This window comes from Dipodomys spectabilis, unplaced genomic scaffold, assembly GCF_019054845.1.
Source record: "Dipodomys spectabilis isolate Male_0828 unplaced genomic scaffold, ASM1905484v1 ptg000695l, whole genome shotgun sequence".
Lineage (NCBI taxonomy): Eukaryota > Metazoa > Chordata > Mammalia > Rodentia > Heteromyidae > Dipodomys > Dipodomys spectabilis.
In genome coordinates, this window is record NW_024871372.1 from 66,971 (window position 1) to 80,293 (window position 13,323).

At 59.3% G+C, this 13,323-nt stretch overlaps 1 protein-coding gene across 1 annotated transcript in view; it reads right to left on the reverse strand.

Moving 5' to 3' along the window:
* Window positions 1-13,323, reverse strand: part of LOC122101848 — a 141,705-nt gene that overhangs the window by 25,624 nt on the left and 102,758 nt on the right. Inside the window, exon 9 of the mRNA XM_042672322.1 lies at window positions 829-948. Coding sequence (XP_042528256.1) covers window positions 829-948 — 120 coding nt within the window. The remainder of the gene's footprint in view (window positions 1-828; window positions 949-13,323) is intronic.

The following is a 13,323-nucleotide window of genomic DNA, read 5'->3' on the forward strand; positions in this document are numbered from 1 at the left end:
ATCAGAGCCACAGATGACGCTTGGCCCAGGCAAAGAAAGGGCCAGCCGTTCCAACAAGGACAGTGTTCTCTGTGAGAGCAAACCCTGCCCGAGGCCTTGGTGGCCTTGCCGGATGGAGGTTTTTGTTGTTGTCAGCACTGAGATTGTGCAGGGCCTTCCTTCCTTTCTCCTCCCCTCCCCTTCCCCCCTCCTCGTCCCTCCCTCTCTCTTTCTCTCTCTGTCATGTAAGTCCTGGGGCTTGACCTCAGGGCCTGAGCTCAGGCTGTCCTGAGCCTTTTTGCTGAAGGCTAGTGCTCTACCACTGGAGCCACAGCTTCACTCCCAGCTTTTTGCTGGTCAATTGGAGATAAAGAGTCTCATGGACTTTGCTGCCCAGGCTGGGTGGGGTTTATACAGTTTTTTTTTGTCAGTCATGGGGCTTGAACTCAGGGCCTGGGTGCTGTCCGTGAGCTTTTTGCTCAAGGCTTGCATTCTACCACTTGAATGAGTAACAGCTCCACTTCCAAGTTTCTGGTGGTTAACTGGAGATAAGACTCTCATGGACTTTGCTGCCCAGGCTGGCTTCAAAGCTTGATCCACAGATCTCAACCTCCTGAGTAGCTAGGATGACAGGCATGAGCCACTGGTGCCGAGGGGGTGTATGCAGTTTTAATGGTGGACAACATGGTTTACCCGAATCCTGCTCACAATCCCATAGCTGTGTGAGTGAAGCTGTTGGCCCCTCTGAGTATGGAAAGCGCAAAGCCCCTGCACATGGATGCCCCACCCCGTAGCCACTGGGACGCACACTGCCAGGGCCGGCAGCTGCGTGCAGGCCCCTTCACATACCTCGTAGATGTGGTAGAGGTTGGAGCCCTCGTCCGGCCAATAGTGGTGGCACTGCCGGACGCCGTTCTCAGCCAGCGGTGTCAGCATGGCGATGAGGGCACAGCTGCTCTCCCACACCATCTGCAGACGGGATGGGGTGGGGGGCAGTGCGTGGGTCCTCATGGGATGGGGCAAGGGGCAGTGAGTGGGTCCTCACGGGATGGGGCAGTGCGTGGGTCCTCACGGGATGGGGTAGGCGGGGGGCAGTGCGTGGGTCCTCACGGGATGGGGCGGGGGGCAGTGTGTGGGTCCTCACGGGATGGGGCGGGGGGCAGTGTGTGGGTCCTCACGGGATGGGGTGGGCAGGGGACAGTGCGTGGGTCCTCACGGGATGGGGCGGGGGGCAGTGTGTGGGTCCTCACGGGATGGGGCGGGCGGGGGGCAGTGTGTGGGTCCTCACGGGATGGGGTGGGCGGGGGGCAGTGCGTGGGTCCTCACGGGATGGGGCGGGCGGGGGGCAGTGCGTGGGTCCTCACGGGATGGGGCGGGGGGGGGCAGTGTGTGGGTCCTCACGGGATGGGGCGGGCGGGGGGCAGTGCGTGGGTCCTCACGGGATGGGGCGGGCGGGGGGCAGTGCGTGGGTCCTCACGGGATGGGGCGGGGGGCAGTGCGTGGGTCCTCACGGGATGGGGCGGGGGGCAGTGTGTGGGTCCTCACGGGATGGGGCGGGGGGCAGTGTGTGGGTCCTCACGGGATGGGGCGGGGGACAGTGCGTGGGTCCTCACGGGATGGGGCGGGGGGCAGTGTGTGGGTCCTCACGGGATGGGGTAGGCGGGGGGCAGTGAGTGGGTCCTCACGGGATGGGGCGGGCGGGCAGTGTGTGCATGGGTCCTCACGGGATGGGGCAGGCGGGGGGCAGTGTGTGTGTGGGTCCTCACGGGATGGGGCGGGGGGCAGTGTGTGGGTCCTCACGGGATGGGGCGGGGGACAGTGCGTGGGTCCTCACGGGATGGGGCCGGGGGCAGTGTGTGGGTCCTCACGGGATGGGGCGGGCGGGGGGCAGTGCGTGGGTCCTCACGGGATGGGGCGGGCGGGCAGTGTGTGCATGGGTCCTCACGGGATGGGGCAGGCGGGGGGCAGTGTGTGTGTGGGTCTTCACGGGATGGGGCGGGGGGCAGTGCGTGGGTCCTCACGGGATGGGGCGGGGGGGTAGTGTGTGGGTCCTCACGGGATGGGGTGGGGGGCAGTGTGTGGGTCCTCACGGGATGGGGCGGGGGGGGGCAGTGTGTGGGTCCTCACGGGATGGGGTGGGCGGGGGGCAGTGTGTGCGTGGGTCCTCACGGGATGGGGCGGGCGGGGGGCAGTGCGTGGGTCCTCACGGGATGGGGCGGGCGGGCAGTGTGTGGGTCCTCACGGGATGGGTGCGGGGGGCAGTGCGTGGGTCCTCACGGGATGGGGTGGGCGGGGGGCAGTGCGTGGATCCTCACGGGATGGGGCGGGGGGGCAGTGTGTGGGTCCTCACGGGATGGGGCGGGGGGGGCAGTGTGTGTGTCCTCACGGGATGGGGTGGGCGGGGGGCAGTGCGTGGGTCCTCACGGGATGGGGCGGGCGGGGGGCAGTGCGTGGGTCCTCACGGGATGGGGCGGGGGGGGGGCAGTGTGTGGGTCCTCACGGGATGGGGCGGGGGGCAGTGTGTGTGTGGGTCCTCACGGTATGGGGCGGGGGGGGGCAGTGCGTGGGTCCTCACGGGATGGGGCGGGCGGGGGGCAGTGTGTGTGTGGGTCCTCACGGGATGGGGCGGGCGGGGGGCAGTGTGTGGGTCCTCACGGGATGGGGGGGGCAGTGTGTGGGTCCTCACGGGATGGGGCGGGCGGGGGGCAGTGCGTGGGTCCTCACGGGATGGGGTGGGCGGGGGACAGTGTGTGGGTCCTCACGGGATGGGGCGGGGGGCAGTGTGTGCGTGGGTCCTCACGGGATGGGTGCGGGGGGCAGTGTGTGGGTCCTCACGGGATGGGTGCGGGGGGCAGTGCGTGGGTCCTCACGGGATGGGGTGGGGGGGGGCAGTGCGTGGGTCCTCACGGGATGGTGCGGGGGGCAGTGTGTGGGTCCTCACGGGATGGGGTGGGGGGGGCAGTGCGTGGGTCCTCACGGGATGGGGCGGGGGGCAGTGCGTGTGTCCTCACGGGATGGGGCGGGGGGCAGTGCGTGTGTCCTCACGGGATGCTCACTCCACACAGGACACTGTACCCTGCAGCCCCTCCACATCTCAGGCCCCACATTCTGCATGTTTCACGAAACAGTGAAGGGAGAAAACCCAGTGACTTCATCCCTGTCCCCGGAGCAGTGTCTCGGTCCTGGGTTTGGCCATTTGCTCCCCAACTTGGGATCTGAAAGGGAGACTTTCTGTACTACAACACCACATGTGACACACGCCTGTCCCCGCGGAGTGTGAGCTGACATCACATGTGACACATGCCTGTCCCCACAGAGTGTGAGCTGACACCACGGGACACACGCCTGTCCCCAGAGTGTGAGCTGGCACCACGGGACACACGCCTGTCCCCAGAGTGTGAGCTGAAACCACGGGACACACGCCTGTCCCCAGAGTGTGAGCTGACACCACGGGACACACGCCTGTCCCCAGAGTGTGAGCTGACACCACGGGACACACGCCTGTCCCCGCAGAGTGTGAGCTGGCACCACGGGACACACGCCTGTCCCCAGAGTGTGAGCTGACACCACGGGACACACGCCTGTCCCCAGAGTGTGAGCTGACACCATGGGACACACGCCTGTCCCCGCGGAGTGTGAGCTGACACCACGGGACACACGCCTGTCCCCAGAGTGTGAGCTGACACCACATGTGACACACGCCTGTCCCCGCGGAGTGTGAGCTGACATCACATGTGACACACGCCTGTCCCCGCGGAGTGTGAGCTGACATCACATGTGACACACGCCTGTCCCCGCGGAGTGTGAGCTGACATCACATGTGACACACGCCTGTCCCCACAGAGTGTGAGCTGACACCACGGGACACACGCCTGTCCCCAGAGTGTGAGCTGACACCACGGGACACACGCCTGTCCCCACGGAGTGTGAGCTGACACCACGGGACACACGCCTGTCCCCGCGGAGTGTGAGCTGACATCACATGTGACACACGCCTGTCCCCGCGGAGTGTGAGCTGACATCACATGTGACACACGCCTGTCCCCGCGGAGTGTGAGCTGACATCACATGTGACACACGCCTGTCCCTGCGGAGTGTGAGCTGACATCACATGTGACACACGCCTGTCCCCGCGGAGTGTGAGCTGACACCACATGTGACACATGCCTGTCCCCGCGGAGTGTGAGCTGACATCACATGTGACACATGCCTGTCCCCACAGAGTGTGAGCTGACACCACGGGACACACGCCTGTCCCCAGAGTGTGAGCTGACACCACGGGACACACGCCTGTCCCCAGAGTGTGAGCTGACACCACGGGACACACGCCTGTCCCCACAGAGTGTGAGCTGACACCACGGGACACACACCTGTCCCCACAGAGTGTGAGCTGGCACCACATGTGACACACGCCTGTCCCCGCGGAGTGTGAGCTGGCACCACGGGACACACGCCTGTCCCCGCGGAGTGTGAGCTGGCACCAGTCACCCGGTGTGCATCTCCCACAGCTGCGTCAGGCGCTCGGCTCTGCTGTGAGACCTTGTGGTCAGACAGACAGGTGGGAAAGGTCCCTCTCCCCAGCACACCACAGACCCTGTGCGAAGACGTGGCCACGCTCCTCAAATGAGCACCCACACCAAGCCTATTGACCCTTTGTAAGCACCACACCACACCACACGAAACAGCTCCGCGATAAAGGGGACGTGTGGCTGCACGTCTGCCAGGAAGAAATGACCGCAGACACGGAAGCACCCTCCCGGTCTCAGACAGCTCTCCCTCCCGGGCGCGAGCCTCGGGGGTCCCACTGAGGGCATGTATCTCTGGGCGCACCCGTGTGCCATCTGAGTGTAGACATTTGTTAGCCCTGGCCAGGCCAGGGTGGAGAGGACTGGATCCCTGTGCAGGTTACATGAACTTCACCCAAGTCCTCATTCACAACTGCACTTAGACACAAATCTGCTATCCAAGAGAGCTTCCATTTCTTTTAAATACAGATGTAAAAATCCAATGAAGATATTATTTAAGAAGTGCACAGATCTCACACATAAAATGCTTTTCATCCTGCTTCACGTGATTGAATTCTCCACTAAATTACATTTTAAGAATCAGACGGCGCTCCGTATTTCCTCTTTGAACGTTGATTTATGTTCCCGTGGGACAGGAGCAGTCAATGCCCTGCGGCTCGGCTGTGTATCATCGATACAGAAGTTTAATGGAGCCTCCCGCCGAGTTCTCGGGAAAGCCCACAAATAAACATGAATTACGCTCCAAACCACACACTGCGTCTTCCTCCGCGCTCACCCCGCGGCCGGGAATCCCAACCCCGCGTGGCTGTGCCGGCGCCCGGTGCGCTCGCACGGATTTAACACACCTCCGGGAAGCTCAGGGGCTCATCGAGGCCGTTACGAAAATGAGGAGAAAACGGGTTTTATGAGTCTAATAAAACCACAATGACCTAGACCATAAACTCACCCTCCAGCTCCCTCGCTCGGGGGTCCTCCCCCATCCCTGCTTCTCTTGTGGGTTCCCACACGTGCAACGCCATTCCAGGCCCAGCTCTCGGAAGACTCGGCTAATCCAAACAAAGCGGAATGTAAACAAGCATTCCCCAAGGCGCCTTCCGGAGACCACATTTCTGTTCTGGATCTGGTGCTTTCTTGAGTCCCGGCCTCGGAGGGGAGCAGGGTATCTTGCGGCCTCTCCCGGCAAAACCTGCCCTGCGTAACTTCCCAGTGTGCGAAGGGCAGATGCGTTTGGATTTTGGTGTGGATCGACAGTACGAATGCGTCTGGATTCCACTGCAGACTCCAGATAGGACCGGGAGTCCCTGCCACAGACAGGGCGGTGACACGCAGCGGGACTCGCCCTCCGCTCGCAGACCAGGGGTCACTTCCCCTGGGCAGCAAGCAGGTGCTTCTACCCCAAGACAGAGCCAGACAGCCAACACAAGTAGAAATGAGCCTGAAGTACGAGGATCCCCCGTCTGGGTGCTGGGTGCTGTGCTCAAAGCAGACCTCGGGGTCCCCACGTGGGCACTCCCTCTCTGTGGAACACACCTCTGCAGGGCCCAGCGTCCTGTTGGCCACGGCGGCAGCGTGTGTGCTGCAGAATACAAGCGTCAGCCCAGCGCAGCTCAGTGAGTGTAAGGTAACCACACAGTGCTCCCTCTCTGTGAAATCCCCGTCCCCAGGTGAGACAGACCCGAACTGAGGGCAGGCCGGGCCCAGGTCCCCTGCACCAGGCTCTCCTCAGCCACCCAGCAGAACGTAACAGGGAGCCTTAACAAGCAACACACACCTGTGCCGCGCCAGGCCGCGCATCCTCGGCGGCTGCGTGATTCCGCTGAGCAGCCCTGGGGCCGGCTCTGCTGCGGGGTAATTACTCCCTCTTGTCACACCAGGAGCCCAGCTTTATTTGGAAACAGGATCTTTGTAGATGGCACGAGAGGAGACCCTGCAGACGGGGTTCTACTCAAGTAGGCGGGGTCCTTATAAGAGAGGGAGGTGCAGGGTCCTGCTTTGAGCTCCTGTGAAGAGAAGCCGTCACCCTGGCTGCAGCCTTAGGCCTCCGGAGGTGGGAGCGCATGCAGCAGATGTGCCTAACTCAACAAGGTGGTGGTTTGTTGTAACAGCAGCTCAGCCAGTGAATCTACCTGTGGGCAGATACATCACAACCTCCTCCAACACTACTCATGGATACGCCACCCCTCCCCAGACACACAGATACATCATCCCCTCCCCTAGATCTATGCACAGACCCGTCACCCCTCCCCAGCTCTACCCACAGATACATCATCTCCTACCCCAGATCTACCCATGGATACGTCATCTACCTCAGAGCTACCCACAGATATATCACCTCTCCTTAGATCTACCCACAGATATGCACCTTCCCCAGATCTACCCACAGATACGTCACCCCTCCCCCAGATCTACCCACAGATACGTCACCTCTCCCCAGATCTACCCACAGATATGCACCCTCCCCAGATCTACCCACAGATACGTCACCTCTCCCCAGATCTACCCACAGATATGCACCCTCCCCCAGATCTACCCACAGATATGCACCCTCCCCCAGATCTACCCACAGATACGTCACCCCTCCCCAGATCTACCCACAGATATGCACCCTCCCCAGATCTACCCACAGATACGTCACCCCTCCCCAGATCTACCCACAGATATGCACCTTCCCCAGATCTACCCACAGATACGTCACCCCTCCCCCAGATCTACCCACAGATATGTCACCTCTCCCCAGATCTACCCACAGATACGTCACCCCTCCCCCAGATCTACCCACAGATACGTCACCTCTCCCCAGATCTACCCACAGATATGCACCCTCCCCCAGATCTACCCACAGATATGCACCCTCCCCCAGATCTACCCACAGATACGTCACCCCTCCCCAGATCTACCCACAGATATGCACCCTCCCCAGATCTACCCACAGATACGTCACCCCTCCCCAGATCTACCCACAGATATGCACCTTCCCCAGATCTACCCACAGATACGTCACCCCTCCCCCAGATCTACCCACAGATATGTCACCTCTCCCCAGATCTACCCACAGATACGTCACCCCTCCCCCAGATCTACCCACAGATACGTCACCTCTCCCCAGATCTACCCACAGATATGCACCCTCCCCAGATCTACCCACAGATACGTCACCTCTCCCCAGATCTACCCACAGATATGCACCCTCCCCCAGATCTACCCACAGATATGCACCCTCCCCCAGATCTACCCACAGATACGTCACCCCTCCCCAGATCTACCCACAGATATGCACCCTCCCCAGATCTACCCACAGATACGTCACCCATCCCCAGATCTACCCACAGATACGTCACCCATCCCCAGATCTACCCACAGATATGTCACCTGCCCACAGATATGTCACCCACAGATACATCACCCTCCCCCAGATCTATCCACGGATATGTTGCTCCCTCCTGCAATCATTCATAGATGGTGAAAAATGCCAACCCTGTCCATTTTCTATATGAAAGTTAATCAAAGTGGGTGAAAAGAGACACCGAATCTCCTTATTCAGAGTCATTTTTGAGAATTAAGCATTTAATTAGCACATAAAAACATCTTAAAAAAGGAGCAAAGGGACTGGATGGACATTTTTCTGAAGATAAACAAGAAGCCGAGAGGAACACAGAAACATGCTCTCCAGACCTGGCCTCATCTGGAAGATGGACACGGAAGCCACAATGAGCTACGGTGTCACGGAGGACAGGTGGATGAACCACTCGCTCACTCACTCCCAGCTGTCTGACGCACGCAGGGCGGTGCTCAGGCCCCGGGACCACAGCCCTGGGAACTGTGTCCCTCCCGTCTTTCCAGGTGTCAAATTAAACGTGTCTCCTTAGAGAGATGTGCCCCAGTTGGTGTCCTCCCTCCCTTTTCTCCAATCCAGATCTGATATGAATGCATCTCATTCAAAAGGTGATGGGGGAGGGATGGGGGGACAGTGGGAGGGACAAGGATGAAGGAGGTAACACTGCACATAAAAGCCACGCAGCTAGGGGGGTTTTAGCCGTGAGCCACAAAAATGAGTTAAGAAAGCCGCACAGGATAGGTATTCTTTTTTACCCAAGCGGGTTTTAAAGGCTGGCCGTGTGCAACAGGTGCTGGGGGATTTTGTATTGCTACACTTACGGATACAGCTCTGGATACCATGGTTTCCAACTCTAGATTTAGGTATGATAATCTGGAAACTCTTCCTTTGCTTTTAAAGGTCTGTGAATTCATACATAGAAAACCCAATCGACTAAGCGTTTGAAATAAGATGCCCTGGAAATCTAGGGCGTGTGGTTAAAATACATATAAATCACAGCAAAATCACATTTTCCATAGACTTGACCTCAATTCCCTTGTCTCCCTAAAACTTACTCAAATGACACACCAGCCAATCTGCTTCTGATGAATTCCCCTTGCTTGCCCTCCTCCTTTCTCCGCTGGATGGCGAGGGCAGATTTGTGAGGAGGCCAGGAGCTAGCGGTCTGGGGAATGTGGTCTCTGCCGTGGAAGGAGCCTGCAGGGCCATGTGGCTGGGAGCCACGGCCCAGCTCCGGCGAGTCCTGAGGCGTGGGGTCCGCTGTGGCTCGGGGAGGCCTGGCTGAGGAGGCCCGCTCCGCCGGACGGCGGGACAGAGATGGGCAGCCCCGTGGAGAGTGTGTATGATGGACACCCCCTGGGCTGGAGCTGGCGGCCTGCTCGCCGGCCTCCCAGACCCACTGTCACTTCACTGTGGGTCCCTGGAGGAATCCCCAGCGGGCAGTGGGCACTTTGGGAGGAGTCTTTTCCTTTTCTGGGTTTCCTATGGTTTAGCTCAGGGTTTTTCATGGCCCTTAGCTCAGGGTTTTCTTAACTATAGCAAACACTAAGATGCTAAATAGTAAGAAGCCACGTTTAAATGAAGGCTGTAAGTTTTGGGAAAAAACTCCTCGCTGAGGAGTCACAGAAGGCGTTTAGAAGAGTGGACTTGGAATCTGTAAGTGGGCATTTTCTTTTGTGTGATGCCTAAGGAGCGAAGGCCCCGCATGCAAAGCCCAGGGTCACTGCGGGGAAAGTGTGGACCGGAATTGGGCACTGGCTGGCTGCAGCATGGGGAGGGTACTTGGGGCCTCCCTGAGTTCGTGCGGGGTGTGGCGGGGGAGATTTCCAGAGCTGCCTGTCCCCAGAGCCAGCCTGGGCCCAACAGGCAGCAGGGCTGCGGATCCAAGTCTCCTCTACTGACCACCTGCGAGGTGGACAGGCCCGAGATCCATGTCTCTGTACTCGGCTGGCTGCCTATAAGGTGGACAGGCCAGAGATCCAAGTCTCCTCTACTGACCACCTGCAAGGTGGACCAGGCCGCAGATCCATGTCTCTGTACTCGGCTGGCTGCCTGCAAGGTGGACCAGGCCGCAGATCCATGTCTCTGTACTCGGCTGGCCACCTGCAAGGTGGACCAGGCTGCAGATCCATGTCTCCTCTACTGACCACCTGTGAGGTGGATCAGGCTGCAGATCCATGTCTCTGTACTCGGCTGGCTGCCTATGAGGTGGATCAGGCTGCAGATTCAAGTCTCCTCTACTGACCACCTGTGAGGTGGATCAGGCTGCAGATCCAAGTCTCCTCTACTGACCACCTGTGAGGTGGATCAGGCTGCAGATCCAAGTCTCCTCTACTGACCACCTGTGAGGTGGATCAGGCTGCAGATCCGAGTCTCCTCTACTGACCACCTGTGAGGTGGATCAGGCTGCAGATCCATGTCTCTGCACTCAGCTGGCCACCTGCGCGGTGGACAGGCTATGGTGACCCTAGCTTCTGTGGCTACCACGCTGCTCCTAGGCCGCAGCACCTCTGCATCTGGTGCAGAGACCCCACACTTCACAGTGCCCCGCTGTGAACTCATGGCCCCGGCTTCGTGGCCCGGGGTTGGGATCTGCGTGTGGTGGTGATGCTCAGACGCTGCCCCCGACAGAAGCGTGGGGCTCAGGGAGGCAGGGCCTTGAGGCCTTCAGCAGCGGAGGCTGCTCAGGGTGGATGGAGATCGGTGACCAGGCTAGCGAGGGGCCTGGGTGAGGGTTGGGGGCCGCGTGGCATCCTCAGGTCTGCGGCACGCACCCTAGGCCTCTCTGGGACCGCTGTTCTGTGCTTCCCGGTAGCCAGCAGGCATGGGGCTCTCCCCCCTGCACCCCGCACACCTCTGTGTGGGAATAAGCACAACAGGACTGCTTTCTCACAGATGTCGCCGGCCAGCACAGAGCAATCTCCGCTGTCGTCTTCCCTCCGCAGAGGTGGTGGTGGCGCCTCCCGTGGGCTGGCGGTGGGTTCTGGAGCCTCCACTTCTGGTTAGGATCAGGATCACGGCGTGCTGTCTGGATTTTTAGGCTGTGCTAAGACATGCTCAGTCGATCGTTTTCCCCGCACACAGCATGGGGGGCAGCCAGCACCATCCCGTCTCCTGCAGACGCCTGCCCCCCTCATCACACGCTGCGGGCTCTGTGGGGGGGCACGGCATCCTCCCACCTCGACAGGCGCTCCCTGCCCTGGCCCCGCCCGCTTCCTGTCCACGCCTGACTGTGCTGGTAACACCGACATGTTCAGACGCCCTCTGCAGGTCAGGAAGTCAAGAGAGGTCCGGAATCTGAAATGCCTGCTCTCTCTCATGTACATGATCCCATCTTTAGCTTACAGTGCTAGAGTTTGAACTTATGGCCCTGAACGCTACCTCTTGAGCCAGACCCACAGCCTAACAACTTGAAATAAAGCCAAGAGACCAGTCCTTCCTTCCTTCAAGGGGGAAACATTGGGGATTGAGTGTAGGGTCTTGTGCTTATTAACTAGGTGATCAACTACTTGAGCCACAGCTCCACATCTGGCCTTTTGGTGACTGACTGTAGAAAAGAGTCTTGTGAACCAAAGCCCTTAGGTCTCAGCATTATTGGGAGGTAGGATTACAGGGTGAGCCACGGGTGCCTGGCTCCTTGCTAATTTTTATCTGTTTGCTGTTGTTGTCTGATCAGGGTTCAAGCTAGGTATCTGACACGTTTGCTCATTAGCTGGTGCTTTGCCACTGGAGCCACGCCGCCAGCCGCATCTCGGCTGTTTTTCTCCTGTGGTTTCACAGCTCTCACCGTCTTGTCTGTCTTACTAACTTCTGGCTTCAATTTGGCCTCATTTTTCCAGTGTCACCAGTTGCTTTGAAATAGAACTGGACACAGCTTTCCAGATCTAGTCTGGCAAGTGTGAGGGGAAGGAATTAAGTCTAAGCTCAGGCAATACTTCAAATCATGTAGACAAGATTGTCCCATGCTTTAAAAATGCCTATGTGAAGCTGGGCACTGGTGGCTCACGCCTGTATTCCCAGCTACTCAGGAGGCTGAGATCTGAGGATAGTGGTTCAAAGCCGGCCCGGGCAGAAATGTCTGTGAGACTCTTATCTTCCAATTTTCTCCAGAAAACCAGAAGTGGCACTGTGGTTCAAAGTGGTAGAGCATTAGCCTTGAGCAAAAAAGCTTAGGGACAGCACCCAAGCACCAGGCCCCAAGTTGAAGCCCCAGGGCTGACAAAAAGGAAAAAAAGAAAGAAAAGCCTTTGTGACAGGATAAACTCTATAGTTTTTTTCTTTAAAAAAGGGATTATTTCTAAGTCACATTATTTGTCTAGCAAAGCTGACACAGAGCTAACTCAGCGTCACACAGCCCTCGCGGGTGCTCAGTGTGTGCAGATCACAGACGGGAGCTAACAGCGTCACACAGCCCTCGCGGGTGCTCAGTGTGTCTGGGCAGATCACAGACGGGAGCTAACAGCGTCACACAGCCCTCGCAGGCGCTCAGTGTGTGCAGATCACAGACAGGAGCTAACAGCGTCACACAGCCCTCACGGGCGCTCAGTGTGTGCAGATCACAGACAGGAGCTAACAGCGTCACACAGCCCTCGCGGGTGCTCAGTGTGGGCAGATCACAGACGGGAGCTAACAGCGTCACACAGCCCTCGCGGGTGCTCAGTGTGTCTGGGCAGATCACAGACGGGAGCTAACAGCGTCACACAGCCCTCGCGGGTGCTCAGTGTGGGCAGATCACAGACGGGAGCTAACAGCGTCACACAGCCCTTGCGGGCGCTCAGTGTGTGCAGATCACAGACGGGAGCTAACAGCGTCACACAGCCCTCGCGGGTGCTCAGTCTGTGCAGATCACAGACGGGAGCTAACAGCGTCACACAGCCCTCGCGGGTGCTCAGTCTGTGCAGATCACAGACGGGAGCTAACAGCGTCACACAGCCCTCGCGGGTGCTCAGTGTGTCTGGGCAGATCACAGACGGGAGCTAACAGCGTCACACAGCCCTCGCGGGTGCTCAGTGTGTCTGCGCAGATCACAGACGGGAGCTAACAGCGTCACACAGCCCTCGCGGGTGCTCAGTGTGTCTGGGAAGATCACAGACGGGAGCTAACAGCGTCACACAGCCCTCGCGGGTGCTCAGTGTATGCAGATCACAGACGGGAGCTAACAGCGTCGCACAGCCCTCGCGGGTGCTCAGTGTGTCTGGGAAGATCACAGACGGGAGCTAACAGCGTCACACAGCCCTCGCGGGTGCTCAGTGTGGGCAGATCACAGACGGGAGCTAACAGCGTCACACAGCCCTCGCGGGTGCTCAGTGTGTCTGGGAAGATCACGGACGGGAGCTAACAGCGTCACACAGCCCTCACGGGTGCTCAGTGTGTCTGTGCAGATCACAGACGGGAGCTAACAGCGTCACACAGCCCTCGCGGGTGCTCAGCCTGTGCAGATCACAGACGGGAGCTAACAGCGTCACACAGCCCTCGCGAGTGCTC